The sequence below is a fragment of the Echiichthys vipera genome (assembly GCF_963691815.1).
Source record: "Echiichthys vipera genome assembly, chromosome: 2".
NCBI lineage: Eukaryota > Metazoa > Chordata > Actinopteri > Perciformes > Trachinidae > Echiichthys > Echiichthys vipera.
In genome coordinates this window covers 4,791,082-4,817,696 of record NC_139827.1, presented here as the reverse complement: position 1 = coordinate 4,817,696, position 26,615 = coordinate 4,791,082, and the positions used below count along the sequence as shown (strand labels likewise).

The window sequence follows — 26,615 nt, the reverse complement described above, 5'->3', positions numbered from 1 at the left end:
GGGAATTCCAAAACAGATGTTGAGCTCGCACTCGGCACCCGATTGAGGTATTTCAATTATAATTATTTTTCAATTAATCTATTTATGATGTAAGCTAAAACATGTCAGCTTAAAAAACCGCTTAATTCCAACCACAATGTCCGAGGGCCCAAGGGGACTTTGTTTAAAAAATGGAATATATTCAATTGACAGTGAAACAAAACATACACGATGAGGAGTAACTCATAACTGACGAGCTGGACGAAGCAAATGTTCGACATGTTTGCTCAATGAGTGACTTTTGCCGGGTCTGTGCCGGACAGTTAAGTTTCACACCAAACTGGGAAAACCATTTCTTTAAGGATTATTCCATGAAGTGTTTATGGTGTTGAAAAAAACAACCAAAAAGACCCTGGAGATTTGCATCTTCTTTTTTTTTAGGACCCAGAAGAAGTGCAATTGCCTATTTGTCACCCTTTTACTTGCTACTCTAGGTTTGTTCCCTCTTGGCGTAATCACCAGTATGAATGATGAGAGAGTAAATGGAGGAAGTCCACCTCCCCTCCCCTCCCCTCCCCTCCCTCTCTCTAACTCTCCCTCTCTATCTCTACAAGCATGAGCATCTGCCCAGAAATGAACAGATGTAGGCACCTGCGTTGTGGGCCTACATATGCACACATGTCCCCCTCCCCAAACCCCCTTTCAACCTTCCATGGGACCCAGAGCCGACCACAATGGGGAGAGATCAGGGATGCAGTAACCAAATACTGCCTATCCCCCCAGGACACTCGCTCTGTTAGAGGCATTGTCACCAGTTATATCAAGTGGCTGCACCACACAATCTGCTGTATGACTGCTCATTTGAGACATAACATAATTCAGAGGGACAGAGGAGGGAGGGAGGGAGGGAGTGGGGGACGGAGGGAGGGAGGGAGGGAGGACGGGGGGCTGCAGGGTGGTGTACAGAGGTGGCTGCCTGGATCATTTCTATGGGTCCAGTATGGTGGGTATAAGTGGTGGGTGTTTTTAAACAAGTGGGCTCAGGTTTTCTTGCAGTTGGGGTCTGACTGAATTGAATCCAGTCTCGGGATAAGTGGCTGTTGGTGTGTTTTGGAGGGCCCGGGGGTGGCAGGTGCTAGCTGGGGTTGGAGGATGAAAGAGAGGCTTGTCGGAGCAGGGTGGGTATAAGACCAGGTTACACATAAAAAGCCTTGTTTTTTGTCTGAGAAAAGAGGTGCAACAGCCCACCGGTAGAGCAGCGGTGGATAATGGCGCCATAATAGCCCCAGCCGTCCCTATCTCTCAGCTGCCGCTGCACGACAGAGGATCCACACGCACCTGTTGTCCTCCCCTCTATTGTGTCCAGCTAGCGTTAGCATGCTACACCTCAGGAATGCTCCCCGTCCTGAAGCCTGGCTGCTCGTCCCAGGAGAGAGCTTAGCTACGGTGGGATGAGGGGAGAGTGTCAGGAGTGTGTGTGTTTGTGTGTGTGTGTGTGTGTGTGTGTGTGTGTGTGTGTGTGTGTGTGGGGAGCTTGGGGTTGGGGGGCAAGGGAACCAGCAGGGGAGCTTTAGAGGACAAGACATGAGAAGGAGGGGAGGTGGAGGTGGGAGGAAGGGAGGGAGGGTGGGCGCGTTCCTCCAAAGCCAGTGTCCTCTCTCCTCCTCTCCAGGGGCCTGTCCAGAGAGCCCTGTCCTAAATCACTGGCCCCAGGGGGAAGGCTCTCCATTGTGAAGAGATGGCCCCTGCAAGCTGGGCCGCCAGCTGCCACTGCTGCAGCATCATGCCCCCCCCTCCTCCTCCCCACACACTCACACACTAACACACACACACACACACACACACACCTCCTCCCAGTATCCCCTCCACCTTCAGCACCGTGACAATGCTCCCTGCGGCCAGGGCCACAGGCCAGCGAAGAGCATTAAAAAGGACTTGGAGGAGACTCTTGAGAAAGGCCACAGCGGAGCAACATGTTTTTAGGATGAACATTAATGATGACAAACTCGGAGCAGGGTTACGGTGCACGACACAGTAACCTGGACCCGTGGACTCCCGGCCCCCCTCAGAGCAAATAAAACCGAGCGCTGAACGATAGAAAGAGAGAAATCATGATTTCTGTGTGATGGAGAGAAACTTACTGCAGTTTGTAGCCGAGAGTCAAAACAACGGAGTGGGCTTGATTTGGAGACTTGAAGGTCCACTTGTCTACCTCAAATGTCCCAGCTGTGAGTTTCATCGGAATTCTTCCAGGTCGAAGAAGAACTTGAGAGTTTTTCTGTCACTTTCTTCTGCTGGAAGCTCAAGAATGTTTTTGCATCCTATAAAAATGGAATCCAGACTTCAACCTTTAGGCTCGAAGCATAAAAGTAGGAAAGTTCATTATGCAAATGTTTTTATCAAGTCGGGTTAATGCTCTGCATCTTTAACATGCAGGTCCATCAACTCAGGTGCATTACTATTTTTTTTAGAGCAGGAGAAGAGAAGCGTCTAATCTCAGAAGCTGTTGGGCCTCCAGACGAACCTCACTTGGTGTTTTAATGACAGCTAACAGATCATTGTCCGTCCAAACTCTCCATTAGGTGTTCCGTTGGGTTGAGAGCAGCGCCTGTTAAGCATTTTTGCACTTTTGTACCACTACAACACCGGCTGCATCAGCAACGGACAGAGAGAGTTGTGTATAAGACGAGGACGGTGTGTCTCTGTTGCATGAAATGTAAATCGGAACACATCGCTTGTTAAATGCCGTCCCCTTTGTTTAAATTACACTCACTCTTTTATTTTCACCATGAATTTATTTAACACACATTGAAGCATAAAACAAGGAAGCGTCATGAAAAAAAAGGACAGATGTGAACATAGGAGTTGAGGTGGTTGAAATGAAATACTCGCCCTAATAAGGAAAGGAAGCGATCTCAGAGAGGGCAACAGAAGATGAACTTCAATTCAATTCAATTCAGTTTTATTTGTAGTGCCAAATCATAACAGAAGTTATCTCAGGACCCTTTACAGAGTAGGTAAAGACCACACTCTATGACTTATTTATGATTTACAGAGACCCAACAATTCCCCCGTAGAGTACGGTGGCGTTGAAAACCTTCACTATAACAGACAGGAACGTCAGACAGACCCAGCTCTGTGGAGGACGCACATCTGTCCATCTTTTCCTAAATCGTAAACCTTTTTCTTCGGCATCAGAAGTTTGTTTTCAGCATGCTCCTTTCTCCTCTGTGTGATACACCAGAGAAGGAACGAGCAGCTCCGTTCACACCCGGGCTCACTGGGAGGTTACCCTGTCTTTGGCTGTGTAAACTCAGATGTGGCACAGATGCAGCCCCACCAGGTAATGTGTAGATGACTTCAGGTGTGCGGTGCATGTGTGAAAGGGGCTTGATTTTTTTCTCCTTGTTGTCGTGTTTATTTGAAACCTGATGAGCCGTGCTGCCTTACCAAGTGTAACTGTTGAAATAGACATATATATATATATATATATATATATATATATATACACTACTGTTCAAACGTTTTAGGCTACTGAGGTGAGGTTTCATGTCATAGGTCATACACCATGGCATGACTGAGAACAGCAACAAGACACAAGGTAGTTATACTGAGTCAGCAAACTCTCTCCAAACACAGATTTCAAAGCAGACTGTGGTTTCAGGATGTGCTGCTCAAACTTTTTTGAAGAAGAACAAAGAAACGGGCAACGTTAAGGATTGTAGTTGCAGTGATCGGCCAAGGAAACTTAGTGCAGCAGATGAAAGACACATTAAGCTTATTTCCCTTCAAAATGTGAAGATGTCCACTAGTGTAATCATCTCAGAACTGTCAGAAACCAGTGGAACCCAGGTTTAGCCATCTACTGCCCTGAGGAGTCTGGACAGAAGTGGTCTTCATGGAAGAGTTGTGGCCAAAAAGCCAAACGTCCGATGTGGAAACAAGGCCTAGAGACTCAGCTATGCACGCAAACATAGCAACTGGGTTACAGACAAATGGATCTCTGGACTGATGAGTCCAAATCTGAAATGTTTGGCTGTAGCAGAAGGCTACAGGTTTGTTCACCGAAGGGCTGGAGAGCAGGACAATAATGAGGGTCTGCAGGCAACAGTGAAGCATGGTGGAGGTTCCTTGCAAGTTCGGGGCTGCATTTCCCGCAAATGGAGTTGGAGGTTTGATCAGGATTAATGGTGTCCTCAGTGCTGAGAAATACAGGCAGATACTTCATCATGCAATACCATCAGGGAGGCGTGTGATTGGCCCCAAATGTATTCTGCAGCAGGACAACAACCCAAACATTCAGCCGATGTCATTAAGAACTATCTTCAGCGTAAAGAAGAACAATAAGTCCTGGAAGTGATGGTGTGGCCCCACAGAGCCCTGATCTCAACATCACCCAGTCTGTCTGGGATCACATGAAGAGACAGAAGGATTTAAGGAAGCCTGCATCCACAGATCTGGGGTTAGTTCTCCAAGATGTTTGGAACGACCTACGAGCTCACTTCAAAACCTATGTGCAAGTGAACCTAGATGCTGTTTTGAAGGTAAAGGGTGGTCACGCCAAATATTGTTTGAGGTTTCTCTTCTGTTCAGTCACTGCATGTTGATAACTGATGAAAATAAACTATTAACACTTCCATTCTTGACAGCATGTTTTTCACGCCTGCCTAAAACAGTAGTATATATATATATATATATATATATATATATATACCGTATACACATATCATCCCCCACTGCCACTGCTGCGGCTCTGTAGGAGGATTTTCCCATCCATAGCTAAGGGAGGCGTGCTCCTTTGTGCAGCTTCTAATGATGATTGTAATGATGGCTTGTCCATCTTTGATAAGAAACAGGACGCCCCTCATTAAAGGGCCCGGGGCCTCGGTTCTCATGGCTGCCGGTCCTTCCCTCGGAGTCGGACAGCAGGCGAGGGGAGGCGAGACGACACCCGTGGCACACGCCTGTTGACCGAGCCACAAAGCAAAAGCGTGTGACACTCGCCCCACCCCCGCCGGTCCCATTGTCCTCCCCGTGGGTCCCACAGACAAGACCAATCCTGTTACCCTCCCACCCCTCGCCCCTCACCCCCCCACCCCGCCTCGCCACCACAAAAACCACAACACACACTCGTATTGCTGCTCGACACACACACAGACACACGCACACACGCACACACGCACACTCCCCTTCTTCCTTTCCCCTCTCTCCTTCACAATCAACTTTACCAATCAGCTGATCTCTCTCTCTCTTTCTCACACATCCAACAGGGGTTGTCTTCATCCCCGTCTCCTCCATCACCTCCCCTCCCCCTTTCACCATCAGCTGCTACGTCAGGTGGAAATCCATCATTGTGTGTAAAGAAGGTGCTTGTGCACGCTGCGCAGCCATTACCATACACACACGCACAGGCACACGCACACACGCACACACACACACACACACACACACACACACACACACACACACACACACACACACTTAGTGGGGTGTGTTTGAGGGGGTGGGGGGGGCTCTAATTCACTGATTCACATGCAGACAGTATTTCTTGGTGGTGTTGGAGGAGGGTGTGGCAGGTGGGTGGGGTCTGGGTTTTAGGGATGCTGGATGGTGATGGTGCACGGGGTGATGGGGGACGGAGGAGGAGAGGAGGAGGAGGGGGGGGGGTTGCCGCGGCTGCCGGGGTCAGGCCTGTGTGTCCTGGGAAAGTTGGGTTCTCCATTTAAATCTGCACATGTTGCGGCCTTCTGGTGGCTGCGTGAATGCGCACGGTGACAGATGGCCCCGGCCCATAACTATAGAGTCCGAGCACCCTGGTCCCTCGAGGGAGAGAGAGAGAGAGGGAGAGAGAGGGGTAGAGAGAGAGAGAGAGAGAGAGGGAGAGAGGGTGCAAAAGGAAGAAGAGGGGAATGTAGCGCTCAGCTGATCCCATCAAAAAGAGAGATGAGAGAAGGAGAAAAGACAGAGGAGGAGGGTTGATGGAGTGTGTTTGTATCCATTTTCTGTGTGTGTGTGTGTGTGTGTGTGTGTGTGTGTGTGTGTGCCTGTGTGTTATAAGGGGGGAGGGGTGGGTCCTTAATCCCAAACTCTAAATTGAGTTAATGTATTTGCCTGGTCTGCAAACTCCAATAGGAGGCCTGGGGTCCCCAAAGATTCTGATTAGGTGTCTAGTTTATCAGATGCTGGAGGCGGAGGGAGACTGTTTGTACATGAGGAGAATAGCAGCCTTGTGTGTGTGTGTGTGTGTGTGTGTGTGTGTGTATATGTGTGTGTTGACAAGGTTTATGGGTGCCAGCTTCTGGAGCAGGCTCCCATAGATCTCTGTTGTTGTTGACTCTGCGTTAATCCCGTTAAGCAGCGATGTCGGTGCTTGGTTAAAGATGATTTCTCGTCTCCGTCGAGGAGCTGGGAGACTGTCTGCTCTCGTATGCGTCTTCGTCTTCATGAGGACGACCTTCAGGTTCAGATGTTGAAAAAAGTGAGGACGTTATTTTGGGGACGTGAGATTTATGGTGAGAATATGTTTCAGGTCAAGGTTCGGGTTAGGAGAGCATTATGTCATATAGGTGTGTGTGATACAGGTTGTTTCATATCTCAATAAAGAAATATTTCACGATTAAGCATTTTTTTAATTGAATGATTAAATAGTCTTCAGTATATGAAATGACCACCTCATCATTTTACATCAAGTTTTAGATCTTTTAGTACAGTAAGTCTCTGTGATTGTTTTGCATCTATTTTTAGTCATTTTGCATCTTTTTGTGCTGGTTTTGCATCTATTTTTAGTCATTTTGTATCTTTTTGTGGTGGTTTTGCATCTATTTTTAGTCATTTTGCATCTTTTTGTGATGGTTTTGCGTCTATTTTTAGTCATTTTGTATCTTTTTGTGGTGGTTTTGCATCTATTTTTAGTCATTTTGCATCTTTTTGTGGTGGTTTTGCATCTATTTTTAGTCATTTTGCATCTTTTTGTGGTGGTTTCGCATCTACTTGTAGTCATTTTGCATCTTTTTGTGCTGGTTTTGCATCTATTTTTAGTCATTTTGCATCTTTTTGTGCTGGTTTTGCATCTATTTTTAGTCATTTTGCATCTTTTTGTGGTGGTTTTGCATCTATTTTTAGTCATTTTGTAGCTTTTTGTGGTGGTTTTGCATCTATTTTTAGTCATTTTGCATCTTTCCGTGGTGGTTTTGCATCTATTTTTAGTCATTTTGCATCTTTTTGTGGTGGTTTTGCATCTATTTTTAGACATTTTGCATCTTTTTGTGATGGTTTTGCATCTATTTTAAGTCATTTTGCATCTTTTTGTGCTGGTTTTGCATCTACTTTTAGTCATTTAGCATCTTTTTGTGCTGGTTTTGCATCTATTTTAAATAATTTTGTGTGTCTTCGTCATAATTTTATTGTCTCAGTGTGGTCGTTTTGCATCCCTATGGTCATTCTTTGTCTCTTTTCGGTCATTTTTTTGTCATTTTGTGTATATTTGTGGTCCTTCTTGGTAATTTTGTGTGTACTTGTGGTCATCTTTGGTTAATTTTTGTGTACTCGTGGTCATTTAGCATCTCTTTGTGATCATTCTTTATTTGTTTTTCAGCAGCATTTTATGAGTCAGGGCCCCTGACCTCATGGACCGCTGCTGTCTCACCATGTTGGGGTCCTTCTGCAGAAGCTGTGTTTCCTGATGCTTTTTGCTCAAATGAACTGAGATAATAAAAGCACCTCAGGCCTGTGTAATATCATCTTCAGTGATTTGACGCCTCTGATATGTGACCAATTGTAACGGAGCGTTACATGAATAAAATTACACATGTCTCTGGTTTGACTAGTTGGAAACATTTGGGATAATGTAAGAACTCACCTCTAGTAAATGTAGAATTTGTGAATGACCCTCATTAATGTTGCGCTTGATAAGGACTCTCTCTCTCTCTCTCTCTCTCTCTCTCTCTCTCTCTCAGCTGACGTGGTACCACCACTAGGGGGCGTCAGTCCGCCACATCCCCTCTCTCTTCATACTTTCCTATAAAGCACCCTGGTGGTCTCCTGTTTGAGTGAATAGGTGTTGCAGGACAGAAGAAGTCAGAGCGATAAAAGCAAAAGAAACTATTTGTGTCATATTGTAATTTATTCACTCATTAATTTCAGAATTATTCAGATGGACTCAGCATGTTTTGTCTCATGGAGCTTTAACTTCATATTGTTTTAAAGTTAAATAATATAATATATATTTAAATAACTGAGGTTAGACTGCTGCAGTGTGTAATCCCATCCTCGCGGGTTTTTGTAAAACTTAAAAAAACAAACATAAACACATTGTTTATTGTTTGGCCCCTGATGTAGAAAGATGTTCCACATAATGCCACTATCAATGTGAGCGTTTTGTGTCCTTCATCTAATTGGCTTAAGAGGGAGACATGCTGTATATTTCACTCTATGGGATAAAGGTTTCCAGTAAGCTTAGTTCATTTCACTTGGAAATCTCTGGAGCCTCATATGGTGCTGTGCGCGCTAAGCCTCTTATGGAATCACGACCACAGCAGATGTAGGGAGCATGCCAATCAGGAGCTCCTGCTGAGCGGAGAAACCCGACGGCTGTGCCACTGCGCGCTGCAAATCTCTGCCCCGGTTCACACGAAACACGGCTGAACACCGTAAATGTTTGCCGTCCACAGACCTAAACAGCAGTAGAAAGACGCGTGCGCTGTCAGGGAGATGGAGCGCGCGGGGAGCCACCCACGACCCTGAACTGCCAGACGAAAACAAACAAATCCTTTCTCCATCTAAAAAGCAGAGCCATGCTTCCTCAGGATATCGGGAAGCAGAAGCCACGCCGTGTGTCGGAGCCGATGTGCGGGGTAGACAGTCCTTCTCAAATTCGGCGCTTAAAGAACCGGGAGTTCCCTCTGAGCGCGAAGCGCCGGCGGTCCGGCTCCGCACCTGAGCGCAAGGTGAACTGCATCCTGGTTGGAGACGGGGCTGTGGGCAAGACCAGCCTCATCGTCAGCTACACCACCAACGGATACCCGACAGAATATGTTCCAACAGCGTTTGACAACTTTACCGGTAAGGTGTGACATCAATGGAGCTGATTTTTGGGAGGAGTTTTACGCACACCTGAACGTTAACGTTTAAGGCTATTGTCTGTTGTTCTTTACCTATATGAGTAAAAAAAAAGCCTCTAGATGGTGTACGCCTTTATTCATTGAGCTCTCACAGAGACTGCTGAAGCATACGTTACAAGAACATCCTTCAGCACATACTGTAAGTGCTTTCTTTGTCTTCTCAGTGATGGTTGTGGTTGACGGGAAACCAGTGAGGCTGCAGCTGTGTGACACGGCCGGACAGGTGAGCTGAGCCTTCTCTTATTTCACAGTTTGAATATTATAACAAATACAAGAATGAACAATTTAAACCTGCGCATGTGGCTGCTGAGGTGCGTGAACTACATGTCCTCTTAGTGGAAATCTAACTCAGCTGCACTTCTTTTTGCTTTTCTCCCTCGTTCTGCTTTGGGACGACAGAAGTGGGGGCTGGTGGATGGATCAATCAATGTAAGTCATCGGGAATCAATAAGTTTCTGTCAGGGTGTTACTCCTGAACCTTTGCGGTCCTTGGTGTGTTTGTGTTGGTTGCCCCCTGCAGCCGGATTTAAGTCCTGGACTGAAATCCTTTAAGACCCCTTTAGCTTAACCCCCCTCCCCTGTAGTCCTGTAACTCCACATCTTACATCGCCCCCTGCAGGAAGAAGTTTTGCCCCCTCTGTCCCCCTGTGTTCCATCGCCCTCTTTTGGTCAGTGTTTCTCATCCATCATCCAACTCTTAACTCCCATCAGGAGCCTCTCTTTTAACCATCTGAAAATAAGATGTTTTTACAAAGTCTTTTGCATGATGAAGTCACATTAAATCTAAATTACAGCTTCGGTTCACTTGTAGTATAGCTGCAGGACGTTTACCACTCTAACCTCTTAAAAGAATACTTTTATAAACTAATAAAAAAGTGGCTAATTAAGTCTTAAGTAGAATTCAAATAGTATACTTATGAGTAAATACTAAATATATAATAAAAACTACAGTGACCAGCTGTTTTAGGAAAGTCAATGAGACCTAAAACGAAACTAAACATGTCAGTGTGTATTGAGAGACACTGACACGTTGTCTGTTTGGTTTTTTTTAGAGGTTTATTCGACAGTAAGATATATTTGAATAATGCCTGTCTTGCCCTGTGAAGGCTTTTTCTAACCCAGCCTCTCTGTTTCTGGTTTTACCTCCTGAAGGACGAGCTGGAGCGCCTCAGACCTCTGTGCTACAAAAACGCAGACGTCTTCCTCCTCTGCTACAGCGTGGTGCGCCCCTGCTCTTTCCGCAACCTGATCAACAAGTGGGTTCCTGAGATCCGTCAGCACTGTCCCGCCGCACCCCTGGTCCTCGTCGGCACCCAGGTGGACCTGAGGGAGGACGTCCAGGTGCTGATTCACCTGGCACAGAACCAGGAGCGGCCGGTGGGCACAGAGGAGGGCCAGCAGCTTGCCCAGGAGCTCGGCGTGGTGGGCTTTGCCGAGTGCTCTGCGCTGACCCAGAAGAACCTGAAGGACACTTTCGATTCAGCCATCTTAGCCAGCATCCAGCAAACGGACACCTGTAGCGTCCAGCAGCAGAGGCTGACTCTGAGGAAGAAGACGCCGGATAAGATCAAGAGCCTCTCGGAGACCTGGTGGAGGAAGATCAACTGTCTGATGGGAGAGCAGAGCTGTAATATCAAGTGAACAGCTGCCGCACAATTACAAACCTGGGTCAGATCATGTTTGCGTCTTCTTTGTAAGATTTGGTTTGCAGAAGGTGCCAGATGGGTTAAGATTTTACCAAACAACACAACAAGTTCCAGAAAGAGCTCAGAAATGCAGGTTTGTGACCGACTGACAGGAAAAGTGTGGCTGGGGGACACTCGAGCTACTGTAGAACGTCTTCTGGTCCTCTGAAGAACCCTTTTAAAACACTGACAGCTTCTCATTTGTGTAAGACTAAACCTCGGTTACCTTGAGGGTAGAAATTGACAGCAGTGGGCGTTTACCAGGCAGAGAGCTTCTAACGACAGATCCTCTTCAATTGCATTTTGGGAAGTGTCGTATCCAGAGATTTTTCAAGTCATACTAAAAAGTTTATTCTTTCTGTCTCTCACAAGTCCTCCAACCCAAAGCTGCAGTCGGCAAGTGTGGCAGATCGAGTTGACTCAGTCAAATTTTGAATGTTCGCAACTCTCACGCCCCTCCCCCTCTACCACAGAGCTCCTCCGCTCACTCCCATCAAGTGCTCGTTGATACCTGTGAACGCGCCTGTGTCTTCTCTCGTCATTAAACAGCACGGGGTACACGCTACACGGTTTAGGCTGGCTAACTTACCCAGTCATTTAGCATATACCTAGCTTGAGGCGTGTGCCTGTGATATTGTAACATGCGTGAGGGGGAGGGTGGGATCTGTGGCGTGTGCACAAGCTCTGCTCTGAGTGGACAGGATGATACGGGCGCGGTGGATTTTGCAAAACAAACTCTAGGTGCAGATAGAGGCACATTTTTTTATTCTACCACCGGATGTTGTATGTTGTTCTATTGGAGCATAGTGTCGGCTTCAGTGAATATGATCCAAAAACGTTGCAGACTGCACGTTTAACACAAGTCCAGTATGTAATATCTGGAGCAAACCTTTAACAATACTCAACCATCAACTGCCAAATAACGCAGAAGGTTAGAAAACCACAGGAACTTGTCCTAATGGGGTTAACCCCGACCATCTGAGGTTCCCCGAAGGTTCAAACAAACATTTTCTGACCCAGGTTTGAGTCCGACTGTCCAACAGGTCCATTTATATCTAACCTCTTTTTTTAAACTCGTGTGTTGTTTGTCACTTTTCACCCCAAGTACTTTATTTGACTCTTAGTTTGTAGTTAAGTTATTATATCGGTATTGATTCATGGTTGTTTCATTGCCATCACTGATCATGGAATATGCTCAGAAGCCTTTTTATTAAAGTTAATAACAACTGTATATTGTTATCACCTCATTGAACAAAAAGATTTAGGGCGGTGGTTCCCTTTTTGGTCTGACCTGTTTGAACTGTTTTTACATTACTTTATTTTACTTAATTAGCCTATTTGAACCGCAAGTCCTTTACTTTATAGCTGATATATTATTATAATTTTATAATTTTCATAATCATTTTATTTTTTTGGCCTTTATTTGAGGGGAGCTTTACAGGAAACAGGGGTGAGAGAGAGGGGGGGGGGGGGGGGTGACATGCAGCAAAGGGCCGCAGGTGGGAATCGAACCAGGGGCGCTGCGTTAAGGACTTCCAGCCTCCAGCCTCAAGTCCGACAACCTCTGCTCTTGATCCTTCCCCAGAGTTAATAGGGATCAAGTGTCGTTGATTGTCCTCAATCAACTACTGACCCAGTCCGTCCAGACTTAGATGGACCTGCGTGCACTAAAATGCATCATTACCTCAGTCAGTCAATGTTGGAGTCAGGCAGTCAGAGGCAGAGCGTCCCCTGGGTGATTTTCCTGTAATCTCAAGGTAAGCAGAGTATCGCTACTCTGCTCAGCTGTCCTCTGCGATTCAGAGTCGCATCTCTGGTCCTCTAATAGGAACAGACAGGACCACCTGGACTGGATTAGACCAGCATATGGAGCCCGATCCTCTCACTCAGGATGCCTCACATCTTGTAAAGGCACGAGAGGACAGATTCCTCTGCCTTTATGGGTTTATTCTGCAGCCACACACACACACACACACACACACACACACACACACACACACACACACACACACACACACACACACACACACACACACACACACACACACACACACACACACACACACACACACACACACACACACACACACACACCTTCAGGGGACACTGCAGTCATTCCCTGTAGATTTACCACTACATGTCTAACCCCAACCCTACGCTAACTTTAACCTGAAACCAAACCCTATAATGTAAAGATTCATGATGTTGGGAGTTGGATTTTGATCCCAAATAATGTCACTGTAGGTAAGTATGTGAGTAGGCCTACGCGTTCTTAAAAAAGGGATAAAACTTAAACATTCACCAAACATCTTAAGGATAAAAGTAGTCACTAAAAAATGGCGTCAGTCCTGATCTTAGAACCCACCATAGACCTAATAAACAAATTGACGTAGCCTCTCCATCGAGGTCCGTTCTCTCAACTTGATCCAATCGTCCTCACCTACAGGAGTCGCCATCTTGTCAGACTTTGACTCCGCCTCATTTCCTTTTACCAAAAAAGGCCATGTATGTGACGTTGGGGGGAGGGAGAAACGTCCGTCTGACTGACGTATACCTCTGAGGAGAAGTGAGGGCTAAACTAGCTGTCACTCAAGAGGCCACACCCCTAATTATTCATAACCTTTAACCTCCAATAAAATAAAAACTAGCGTGGTACAGAACAATTCACCCCCTCAGTGTTGTCATGGAGATATGACCTAAACATACAGACTATAATTGTTTTTTGTACCAGGCCTTAAATAAATCATACTCCGCCGCCCCTCTTGAAATCGCGTGCGCAGATCGACTTTGTATGTAATTGCGCTGCTTCTATCGTGTCTATCACTTCTGGTTTGAACGCGGCATAAGTGAGGAACGCTTGGTGCTATTTGTCCTCCTAGTGGTAAGACATGTTTTGTGGATGTGGGCCCAGGAAGGACTTCACTAAACTAGACCATACAACCTTTTTTTTTAATCCAGATCCTTACGTGTACTTGATGTAAATGTATATTATAAGACAGGGCTGCCCAACCCTGCTCCTAGAGAGCCACTGCCATGCATGTTTTAGGTTTCTCTCTGCTCCAACACACCTGAGTCTAATGATGTGCTCGTTATCAAGCAGCTGAAGCTCGTCACAGGTTTGAAAATGGTTAGACTCAAGTGTGTTGGAGCAGGGAGAAACCTCAAACATGCAGCACAGTGGCTCTCCAGGAGCAGGGTTGGGCAGCCCTGGTGTAAGACATCCCACACAAAGTAGTGCAAGTCAAACTATAACAAAAATATGTTTTGGCCTCAAATAGACACAAACGTGAGCTACTCACACACAAAAGTGATCGTGCTGTGTATGAGCATTTTGATTTAACACTTCATAAACAGTCACCGTGTTAACTTCCTGAGCGTCCGGAGACACGACAGGTTAGGTTTACCAGGCGACCTCATTTAACCTGGCCTTAATTCCCTCACACGGAGACACAAACAGCAGGTGTGGTTATCTCCCGGAGCATCTGGCTCCTGCTGCTGCTCTTGTTCATGTTGAATACAGTTTAAAACATGACATGCAAACATACTGTTAGCTTTGCACCAATTCATGTTTCTTTTTTCTTTTTATTTCTGTAGGCGCTAATGGCACAATTTGAAAGTCAGGGTTGTGTTTTTTTTACCCGTGACCTCCGCATGTAACCCTAAAAATATATGAGGAATAGACAATACAGGAAGAAAATCTTGATTGGTATTCAGGAGTGCAGATCTGATGTCAGGACTGTGTGTATGCAACTTGTACCATGCCACCATAAGTCAAAACTTTGAGGCGGCTCGCCATATCATTACAAAAGTAGCGAACATGGGATAATTTACTGTGCTTACCTTTCTTGTTTATTTGTCCTAGACAGCCAACAGCGCGTATCACTGCTTACTTAACTGTTATATTAGTAAATTCTCATTCTAAAGGTCTTGGGCATGTAAAGACCAGAGATGAATCTGTGCTGGGTTTCTAGAGTGCTGGGTAATCTCAGAGATGAGATTAGAAAAAAAGCGTTCAGGACAGTCTGAAATCTGAGGGTTTCGCTCTCAGGGATTATTTTTACATACTTTACCTCATTATTTAATGTTTTGGCCACATTTAATATGAACATCCAACATTGTGACATTAAATATATGACAGAAAATAAGGAAAAACAAAGTGGGTCCCCTTTACCATGAGCTTTCAAAGTAAGTGATGGGGACAACATGCACAGCCATTTTATTGTTTTCATATAAAAGTAATAACTAGACCTGTTCAAGATCACATTTGAGCGTTTGTGAGCTTGTTTTTGTGTCCTTTCCAATTCTTCTCATCATAACCAGCGGGTGAGTCAGCTTTCTTTCATCAAGCAGTTGCTGTTTTAGGTTGTGCATTAACATCAGAGTGAGACATTGGTCAGAGCAAATGGACTCGTGTATATTTTATTTGCAGAGAAAAACTTTATTCTGAATAATAAACACAAAAAGAAAGTTGCACACTATCGCCCTCTGCAGCAGTGAGAAGGAACTGACATGATGTTCAAACTACAACACAAGCAATACATAGAAAATGAGTAAAACGCTAAAGAACTGGGCTAATGTTTTTGAACGTGTCATAAATAGACTAGGCTGTAAGAAACATCCTGTACTGCTGTGAAAGATTTTAGCTTCACTGTCTTTCTCCAGGTAGGGAATGAGTTCTTACCCCAAGTGAAGGAGTTCAAGGACCTCGGGATCATGTTCACGAGTGAGGGGACGATGGAGCGTGAGTTTGGCCGGAGAATCGGAGCAGCGGGGGCGGTGTTGCAGTCGCTCTACCGCACCGTTGTGACGAAAAGAGAGCTGAGGAAGGCAAAGCTCTGGATCTACCGGTCAATCTTCGTTCCTACCCTCACCTGTGGTCATGAAAGCTGGGTCATGACCGAAAGAACGAGGTCGCGGGTACAAGCGGCCGAAATGGGTTTTCTCAGGAGGGGGGCTGGAGTCTCCCTTAGAGAGAGGGGGAGAAGTTCAGCATCCGTGAGGAACTCGGAGTAGAGCCGCTGCTCCTTTGCGTTGAAAGGAGCCAGTTGAGGTGGTTCAGGATCATCTAGTAAGGATGAACCCTGGGTGCCTCCCTAGGGAGGTGTTCCAGGCACGTCCAGCTGGGAGGAGGCCTCGGGGAAGACCCAGGACCAGGTGGAGAGATTAGATCTCCACACTGGCCTGGGAACGCCTCGGGATCCCCCAGTTAGAGCTGGTTAATGTGGCCCGGGAAAGGGAAGTTTTCGGGTCCCCTACTAAAGCTGCTGCCCCCGTGACCCGACCCGGGATAAGCGGATGAAGATGAGATGAGATGAGATAATTTAGTTAAATGTTCCTGCACTGGTACAAATAAAGCCTGCACTCTCCTCAAATCTTCCATACCTACTGCTGATTAAAACTGACACTGAAAACACATTTGGAGTTGAAGGTAAATGCATCCACTTCATTGTTGTACATTGATGGTTGGTTTTAGGGAAGTTATTTCTCAGATGTGATGTTGAGTTTGTTCATTTTCCCTCCATGCCGCAGATTCAAAGCTGTCTGACCTTCACTCCTTTGTGTCTTCTGTCTGTGCTGCAGGGACGGTGTTATCGTCTGAGATGTTGGCAAAAGGATGATCAGACTCCATCTGACGGGAAGAGAGAAGGGAACATGACTGTCGAAGGCCTCGTGCAAGGAAACTTGGATACAGTGAGACTTTAAAGCAAATGAGAGACTGTTTCCTTTAAAAGGCTCTTTGGTACAAAGCAAATGTGATTGGACTGTTTCACATTGGTGGTTTCTATAAAGGAATATGTTGCTAATCAAATTATATGTAAAGATAGATAGATTGATAGATAGATAGATAGATAGATAGATAGATAGATAGATAGATGGATAGATGGATAGATAGATAGATAGATAGATAGATAGATAGATAGATAGATAGATAGATAGATAGATAGATAGATAGATAGAAAGATAGATACTTTATTCATCTCCTCAGGGAAATTCAATGTGTCCCATAGCTCACAGTACACAGTACACATAATACGTACACCATAAAAAAGACATTCATTCAACAATAAAAGAAATATGAATAAATAACAATATAAATAAAGAATAATACAGTAGTAAAAGAAGTGATAAAAGAAGTGAGGAGGTGGAGGGTGGATTGAGTTGGGCCTGGCACCAGAGCCAAAGTCAGCAGCCCCTGTCCACTATTGAACTGTTGGACAGCCTGATGACCGTAGGGACGAAGGACTTCCTGTGGCGCTCAGTCCTCGAGCGCAGCGCAGTTAGCCGCCCGCTGTGGTTGTGGTGGAGGGGGTGGTTGGTATTGTCCATGATGTCAGACAACTTGGTCCACATCCTCCTCTTCAACCCCGGCCCCCAGTGAGTCTAGGCACCTACCCGGCACTGAGCCTGCTTTCCGGATCAGTTTTTCCAGCCTTCTGGTGTCCCTCTCAGTCGCACTGCCTCCCCAGCAGACAGCAGCATAAAAGATGGTACTTGCCACCACCGACTGGTAGAACATGTGCAGCATCTCCACACAGACATCGAAGGACCTGAGCCTCCTCAGGAAGAAGAGCCTGCTCTGGTCCTTCCTGCTCTTTATGATCTTATACTGTATATATATCATCAAATTATAAAACATCTCTGTCTCACCTCCACAGCCTCTGTGGGTTCATTCGTCTTAGTGCAGCTCAGAACTTTCTTCTTCCTGAATTGAATCCAAAATCAAAGAAATAAGGTTTAATTGTTAAATTCCAAAACTATGAAAGTCAATGATAAAAAAAGGTCAGTGATGGTAAAGATTAATTTGTATAGTGTCACCTCATCAACAGACAAACAAGAAGCAGAAGAATCAGCACGACGACCCCCAGAGCCAAAGTGATGTTTATGATCTTCATTGATTTACCTAGAAATGGAGACAGTCATGAGGTAAACACTATTGCACCCTACTAGAAGGGTTTGATTCATAAATCAGTTGGAGAGGTGACACTGTCTGTTAATGAGCTAATTAATGTTGTGGAGAAACTTACGTGCCATACGTGCCACAACAGTCAGATTTAAGTTGAAGCTACGGCGTCCTCTTCTGTTCTCAGCTACACAGTAATAACTCCCACTGTGTTCAGCTTTAGCATCAGTGATGCTGAAGATCTGTCCTGATGCTTTTGGTGAATCTTCATTCTCCTTGTACCAGGTGAAGTTAGCTGCTGGGTTAGCATCACTGCTACAGGTCAGAGTCACTGAACTGCCCTCCTCTATCTCAGCAGAGGGACTCGCTGACACAGAGGGAAGCTTTGGAGCATCTGGAGGAGACAAAATAGGCAAACAGACAAACTAAGTTGATTTGGGTGCCTACTACTGGGAGAGGCATCAAACAAAACACATAATGCAAATACAGTAGATTTCCTAATGTACCCGATGCCGTATCTGCAAGGTCACCAATGTTTGAACACAAGGATGCTCATAAGTGCATGTGGTACCGGAGCACCCAAGGCGGAAGGTCAATGATCGATATGTATATCGTCTGATCTGAGGCCGCATGTTTTGGACACTCGAGTGAAGACAGGGGTGGAGCTCTCAATTGATCACCATCTGATGATGGGTTGAATCAGAGTATTGGGGAAGATTCTGGACAGATCTGGTAAGCCCAAACTGGTAGTGCGGGTGAACTGGGAACATCTGGAGGAGGCCCTCATCTGAGAGATCTTCAACTCACCCCTCCGGCTGAGCTTTTCTGGCATCCCTGTGATGGTTGGGGGCATTAAACCTAAGTGGGCAATGTTCAAAGCTTCCATTGCTGAAGCTGCGGCAGTCAGCTGTGGCCTCAAGGGGCAGTAATCCTCAAACACCATGTTGGACAATGATGGTCAGGGAATCTCTTCAGCTGAAGAAGGACTTTGCCGTGTCAGAGGCAAAGCTGCGATGTGGTAGAAGTTTCGAGAAGTCATGGAGAAGTCATGGAGAAAGACTTCAGGAAGGCACCAAGGTGCTTCTGGAAAACCATTCGGCACCTCATGAGGGGGAAACGGGGAACCACACAAGGTGTGTACAGTAAGGATGGGATGCTGTTTAATCAACTGAGGTGGTAAACGGGCGGTTGAAGGAGCACTTTGAGAAACTCTTGAATCTGATTGGCATGCCCTTTTTTGTAGAGTCAGAGCTGGAGGCTGCTGGGGGATCGTTGTCAGTTTCCCTGGCTGGCGTCACTGAGGTAATCAAACAACTCCACAGTGGAAAATCCCCAGGGATTGATGAGACCCATCCAGAAATCCTGAAATCTTTGGGTGGGGAGGGGCTGTCATGGGTGAGACATCTCTTCAGCATTGGGTGGGAGTCTGGGACAAAAGGACGGTTAAACGAATGGCAGACTGGGGTGGTGGTTCCCCTGTTCATTAAGGGTGACCAGAGCTTGTGTGCCAATCACAGAGGTATCACACTACTCAGCCTCCCTGGTAAAATCTATTCCAAGGTGCTGGAAAGGAGGGTTTGGCAGATAGTCACACCTCAGATTGAAGAGGAACAATGCGAGTTCTGTCCTGGATGTCTAACAATGGAACAGCTCTTTTCTTTCACAAAGGTCCTGGAAGGGGCCTGGGAGTATGCCCGTCCAGTTTACATGTGTTTTGTGGATCTGGAGAAGGCATATGACCAGGTCCCCCTGGAGTTACTGTGAGATGTGCTGTGGGAGTATAGGTTGTGGGGGTCACTTCTCAGGGCCATTGAATCTCTGTACACTCAAAGTGAGAGCTGTGTTCTCTGCAGTAAGAAAGACTCGTTCACGTTGGGGGTTGGCCTCCACCACAGCTGCACTTTGTCACCTATTCTGTTCAGGATATTCATGGACAGGATATCGAGGGGGGTTGTAGTTCGGTGGGATGGGGATTGCATCTCTGCTATTTGCAGATGATGTGGTCCTGATGGCATCATCAGTCAGTGACCTTCAGCACTCACTGGATCGGTTTGCAGACAAGTGTAAAGCAGCTGGGATGAGGATCAGCACCTCTTTATCTGAGGCCATGGCTCTCAGCAGGAAACTGGTGGATTGCTTACTCTGGGTAAGGAATTAGTCCTTACCCCAAGTGAAGGGGTTCAAGTACTTTGGGTTCTTTTTGTGAGTGAGAGGAGGGTGAAGTGTGAGATTGGCCAGGGAATCAGAGCAGTGGGGGCGGTAGAGGTGAGCGTGAAGGCAAAACCTACCGGTTAATCTTTGTTCCTTCCCGCACCCATGGTCATGAAGGCTGGGTCATGACGTGAAAGAACTAGATCACGGGTATAAGCAGCCAAAATTGTTTTTTTCTCGGGAGGGTGGCTGGTGTCTCCTTTAGAGATGAGAAGCTCAGTCATCTGTGAGGAACTCAGAGTACAGCTGCTGCGACTTTGATTAAAAAAGGAGCCACTTGAGGTGGTTCAGGCATCTGGTAAGGATGCCGCATGGGTATCTTCCTAGGGAGATGTTCCAGGCACGTTCAGCTGGGAGGAGGCCTCAGGGAAGACCCAGGACTTGCTGGAGAGATTATATCCCTTCACTAGCCTGTTGATGAGTGAGTGACTAAATTAATGTAAAATGAATGTCCAGGCAGAAAGGTCGGATCAGGGGAAAACGTCTGAGTTGAGCGTTAAGCCCTGTAATGTGAACGTAGTCTCGGTTCTATCTGTCTAGACTTCATCGGTACTGCTCATGTGCCACCTGCTACTGCTGGATAAAAAAAATTTCCAACTTCAAATGCCGCTCTGGATGTGATTTCTACACTAATATCTGCTTGGAATACCTTTACTTACAGTGTGTTACTTTTCATAGTTATATGTATGACAGCCTGTTTGAGAACCAGTGCTTTAAATCCCTTATGGTGCTACTTTAGGACATGTTTCTAAACTCATGTGACGTTAACATCCACTGTCTGAACTTCAGCACACTGTAGGTTGAAGTGGTTTGTACTCACACTGGACATCTATGCGTAGAGACGTGGAGTTTAACCGTCCAAACTGATTCTCAGACTTGCAGTGGTAGATCCCTCTGTCCTCAGAGCTGATGGAGGGGAAATGATAACTTCCTTCTGCTCCTTGAAGCAGTGTTTGTTTCTCCTTGTACCAGGTGTATTTAGCTGCTGGGTTAGCATCACTGCTACAGCTCAGAGTCACTGAACTGCCCTCCACTATCTCACCAGAGGGCTTCACTGATGCGGAGGAGATCTTTGGAGCATCTGGAGGAGATGTGTTAACAGAGATTATTCAATAGACTGGAAACATTTAAGCAATTTGTTATCTTTAAATATCTCACATTTCACATCAATGAAGATGGACTCAGTTGTCTTCCCCAGCTTGTTCTCAGCTGAACAGAAATACTCTCCAGAGTCAGAGGACAGGATGGACCTGAGGACAAGCTGAGGTTCTTTACTGATATGTTTAGCGTCTGGATTTACATTCTTCTTGTACCAGGTGACGTTAGCTGCTGGGTTAGCATCACTGCTACAGTTCAGAGTCACTGAACTGTTCCTCAGAATCTCACCAGGGGGACTCACTGACAAAGAGATGTTTGGAGCATCTGGAGGAGATGTGTTAACAGAGATTATTCAATGTCAGGGTTGTAAATACAGAAGAATATATTATACTTAAATAACAAACTGTTAATAGCTGTGTGTAGCAGTGTTTCAGACTTTGCAGGTGGTCTGAAAATGGACGTTTGAGGTTTGAGGCCCAAAACTGCATAAAACTCCTACTATCTCCTGGAGCTGCTCGGTGAATTACAACAGAGTGATTGTGAAGCAAGAAGAGCTGAAGAAAGAAGTTTTCACCAGTGAAATCTTCTCCTGCAAAGACTGGAAAGGTGTAAGCAGTTTTTTATCTTCAAATAAACTGTTTAACTCACATTTCACATCAATAAAGATGGACTCAGATGTCGTCTTCCCCAGCTCATTCTCAACTGTACAGAAATACTCTCCAGAGTCAGAGGACTGGATGGAGCTGAAGACAAGCTGAGGTCTTGTTCTGAGACGTTTAGGGTTTGCATTTAAATTCTTCTTGTACCAGAAATAATAAGCTGCTGGATTAGCATCAGAGCTACAGCTCAGAGTCACTGAACTGCCCTCCAATATGTCACCAGAGGCACTCACTGACACTGAGGGAAACTGTGGAGCATCTGGAGGAGATGTGTTAACAGAGATTATTCATTGTTAAGGTTGTTGATACAGAACAACATATGATACTTAAATTACAAACTGTTAATAGCCGTGTGCAGACTTTGAAGGTTGCCTAAGACAGTCATTTTGATAAGCCAAATATTCTCCTGCAAAGATTGAATATATTTAAGCAGTTTGTTATCTTTGTATAAACTGTTTAACTCACATTTCACATTAATAAAGATGGATTCAGATCCACTTGTCTTCCCCAGCTTGTTTGCAGCTACACAGAAATACCCTCCAGAGTCAGAGGACTGGATGGAGCTGAAGACAAGCTGAGGTCCTTCACTGAGAGGATGAAGGTCTGGATTTACATTCTTCTTGTACCAGGTGAAGTTAGCTGCTGGGTTAGCATCACTGCTACAGGTCACAGTCACTGAACTGTTCCTCATAATGTCACGAGAGGGACTCAATGACACAGAGGGATGCTTTGGAGCATCTGGAGGCGAAATTAGAATAAAAAAGTTAAACAACCTAAAGTTTAGAACATGTTTTCATGCATAAGACTGTCACAGGTTGGACTCATGAAAAATCTTTTAATAATTTGTCATTTTTAACAACTCTACTAGGAACATTTCGCCCAGTACATGCAGCGGCTGTTGAGGAGAGTACTGCAGATTGTTTTGGGAACTCCAGAGATAAATACTTTTCAAAATTATAACCATGACAATTTGTTTCTCTTTAAACTGACTGTTGAAATACTTGGTTTATGAGGACTGACCTCAGAGCATGCTGGGAGACATTGTTTTGAAGTGTACCGTATGTTCATTCATTCATTTTCAACCGCTAATCCCGGGGTCAGGGTCGCGGGGGGTGCTGGAGCAAATCCCAGCTGACATCGGGCGTGAGGCGGAGTACACCCTGGACAGGATGCCAGTCTATCGCAGGGCACATAGAGACGAATAGAGACAGACAGCCATTCACACCTACGGGCGATTTTAGAGTAATCAATTAACCTAACACGTGCATGTCTTTGGATTGTGGGAGGAAACCGGAGAACCCGGAGAAAACCAACGCAGACATGCAGCTAATTTTATTATAACTTGATTATGATTCTGAACTGGTCCTTGTGTTAAGATTTGTCCTCGCGCTTCACATTATTCTCTGTTCTCTTCTCACTTAGTTGTTGCGGAAAGTTATTGTTTTTTACAAGGGTCTACAAAACAAACTAATTACCGGGGATGAGGAGTGAACATTAAGTTTATTTCTGAGGAAAAAAACAGACTTTCATTGATTTTCATTGGGTCGTAGTGATAAAACTGCAACACACTCAATATTTCTACTTCCTATTACAAATGTAACAACAGTGAGTTTCATATTATTATATTCTGCCTCTGTGGTTAAAGCTGCACTTATGTTTTGCAGGTTTACAATAACTAACTCATTACATTAAACGTATCCTGCTGTGTGTACTCCAGCGAGTTTACATCTGAAATGGTTGTAAATATTGTACTGTAATGTCAGTGTCTATGTGTGTTGTTTGTTACAGGACACTTACACACTGGAGGAGAGTGGAAATCCTCATATCCTTTCAAAGCACAAGTCATGACGTCTCCAGGATAAAACCAGCTTCTATAAGAAGACTTCTCCTCACTCTCTTTCTTTCCATTCTTGAACCAGACGTAGTCAGAAAGATGAACAGTTGGGCTGCAGCTGCTGTTACACTTCAGCTCTACAAAGTTAGCATCAAACTCATAGTCTGTGATCACCTGAATCTGGAGACCTGGATATGAGAACAAGAAACAACATATATCACTGTTATATATGTATAAATATCAATATCACTGGTTCTAAAGAAAGTCTGACAGCTGTGCACATGAGGTGTTTGTTGTTGTTGTTTTGTAATTAGTGTTTTCTGAGTAATTAGTGTCATAACATTAGATTTACAATTGGTTAAGGAGCTGGACTATGTATTTAAAAAAATAGTGAAGGTTCTCTGAGGGCGCCATACCCCTTACAAAACGTGCAAAATGATCTACTGACCAGTGACCTTATAATGTCTTCCCTCAAGAAAGTCAAGTCTGGGTCCCAGAAGAGAAAAACGGAGAAAAGAAAGAGAGGAAAAACAAACCAAGGTAAAAAAACAACTGTAAATCAATTTCTTTTAAAAGAAAGGTGGCTAGCTATTAGCAAACTTCTACTATGACAGCTAGCTAACAGCTACCCAGCTGAGATGGCCCACAGCTGCTATTGATGACTAGCTAGCTAACTTGGTGGTGGCAATTAAAAAAAGAGAAGTACAAGAAGTGAAAGGGCAGGGAGTGTTGACAGTTGTTCTCAATATTGCTTTTCCCCCCTTATATATTCATGGTTTTCCCACGTCTTTACTTTGTTGACCTTACATGACTTGGAAGTATAATCCCTTTGATTTCATCATTTCATTTGGGTCATCCGGATCGGCACCCTATTTATTTATACCACGATATTGACAGAAACTGATCATAATCAACATATTTAGTGTTTTTAAATGTACTGTGTTGGAGTTCATGAGTACCTGTGACAGTCAGAGTTGTTCCAGGTGAACTGTCCCATTCAATGCTTCCTGTCTGGAGTTTGAAGTGATACTGGGCTGAATCTGTGTGCGTCAGGTCGGTGATTCTCAGAGTGGAGCGTCCTCTCTTTGTTTCAAGGACATGAACACGATGGACATACTGGGAGTCTTCACGAAGGTCAGAGGGACTCTGTGACTGATGAAACCTGAACCAGAATGTTGTTTTATCCTGATAATTGAAACTGTTGTACATGCAAGAAATGTTCACTGACGAGCCTTCGGGGGCACAGATGCTTGTGTCAGTGTACGCTACTCCATTACAGGTTTGACCACGGACACCTGGAAGAGAAAACAATTTATAGATACTTGTTTAACCAGGAGGGCGAGGACTCACAATGGGGGTGTCCATATTAACAACACACGTGGTTATACTGCAGTGGAGTAAACTCACAAACTGAAGGAGAGGGGAAATCCTCGTATCCTTCAAGAGCACAGGAATAGCTGTCTTGATGATTGGAGCGTAAATGAAAAGAAGGTGTTTTTATCTGAATTTTCTGTCCATTCCTGTACCAGACGTGGGGAAGACGACCAGGTGGAACACAAGTGCTGTCACACCACAGCTTTGGCAAGGAATCTGCATAAGTTCTGCTCACCTGCAGATCTGGATTTGTGGAGAACAAACATAAATGTTAATTCAGACAAAACTTCACATACACACACGCATATAAACATACAACATATTTATATTATTGTTGTTTTTTAGATGCAATAAAATGTTACCTGTGACAGACAAAACAACTCCAGGTCTAAGAGTAAAACCTCCATCTGGTTGGTTTGTTATGAACCTGAACTTGTATTCAGCTCGGTCGGTCTTTCTCAGGTCTCGGAGTGTCAGAGTGCAGGTCTTCCCATAACAATCATTGTTTACACGACCTGAATAATCTGAGTCTGCAGTCACATCCAAACGTTCGCCGCCATTCATTTTGGTGAACCAGAATGTTTTCTGAACTGTAGTGTCAAGGCCATTTACAGTGGATGGGTATCTGTAGGTGCTTTGCATTGTCACTGTCGATCCTTTTACGGCACAGATCCGCGTAGGACTGTAGGTCATTCCCCTGTCATCCTGACCCTGTATCCCTGTAACACAGAGCACACCAGGAACCACAATCAGACTCAGAACAACATCGACATCAGATGTTTGATTTTATCTTCAGTGTGTGAAGCTGCATTTCCCCAAACTTCTTGTGCTCTCATGTCATCTCACTTTAAGTCAGCGTGAGACAAAGATCTTAAAGTACCAACTTGTTTTTTTTGTCAGGGAGTTTAGACAAACTTTAAAAAACAGCAGATTTATCTCAACAAGAACTGAGCTTCAGACTAAACCCTGTGTCATTTTATTATACATTTACTTTTACTGTCATTTGTGGTTCCTGCCAAAATGAGCAGAGGTAGAAATGAGAAGTCTAAAATTCAATCAGGTCACAAATCAAAGAGTGTGAAAGATATGTAACAAAAAGAGACTTGTTCTGACATTCCTTAACTAATGATCTATTAAGTGTGAACTAATCTCAAAGTCGTACAAAAAATTCGACATCAAAAAATTAAACATCAAAAAATTAAACATCAAAAAATTCCACATTAAAAAATCCAACATTAAAAAATCCAACATACCAAAATCAATTGATTTGACCCATTGGTTTTTTTGAAAGTTGCTACACTTAAACATCCTCGGCATCAGTACCAGTGGCGTCCGTCACTGTCGCTATCATCACGTAGGACAGGAGGATGAAGATTCAACCTCTTTATTTTCCGAAAGACAAAACTCCTTTTCTACATCGCTCCAGAAAGTGAGACGCTCTCTCTGCCGCCGTTGTTTGCATTTCTGTTACGTTACATCACCTTTGGAAGGTTGAGCCACCGCTGTTCCTGCTGTGACAGGTCTACACAGGCCTAATATGAGTCAACTGCATCACACAGGATCAAATGCTTTATGACAATGAGCAGTGATGATGGGCCGATATAAATATGAAAACATAATGGGTGATTGATTGCGGACGTAAGCACAGAGCAACTTTCTACACATCGTCCTAAACTTTAACCTTTTTAGTTGTTACAAAAGAAGAAAAGATACTTTGTTTGCTGCCTTTTCATCTTCATGAACGAAGTCGAGTTA

At 44.8% G+C, this 26,615-nt stretch overlaps 1 protein-coding gene across 1 annotated transcript; it reads left to right on the top strand.

Annotated features, from left to right (window-relative positions):
• Positions 1-8,771: 8,771 nt before the first annotated feature.
• On the top strand, positions 8,772-10,739 carry LOC310961603 (rho-related GTP-binding protein RhoU-like; the record flags this gene model as incomplete). The annotated part of the gene is made up of 4 exons (XM_083933734.1): positions 8,772-9,039; positions 9,263-9,321; positions 9,498-9,527; positions 10,251-10,739. 4 exons carry the CDS (start codon positions 8,772-8,774, stop codon positions 10,737-10,739), a joined length of 846 nt encoding a protein of 281 aa, XP_083789860.1.
• Positions 10,740-26,615: the final 15,876 nt, after the last annotated feature.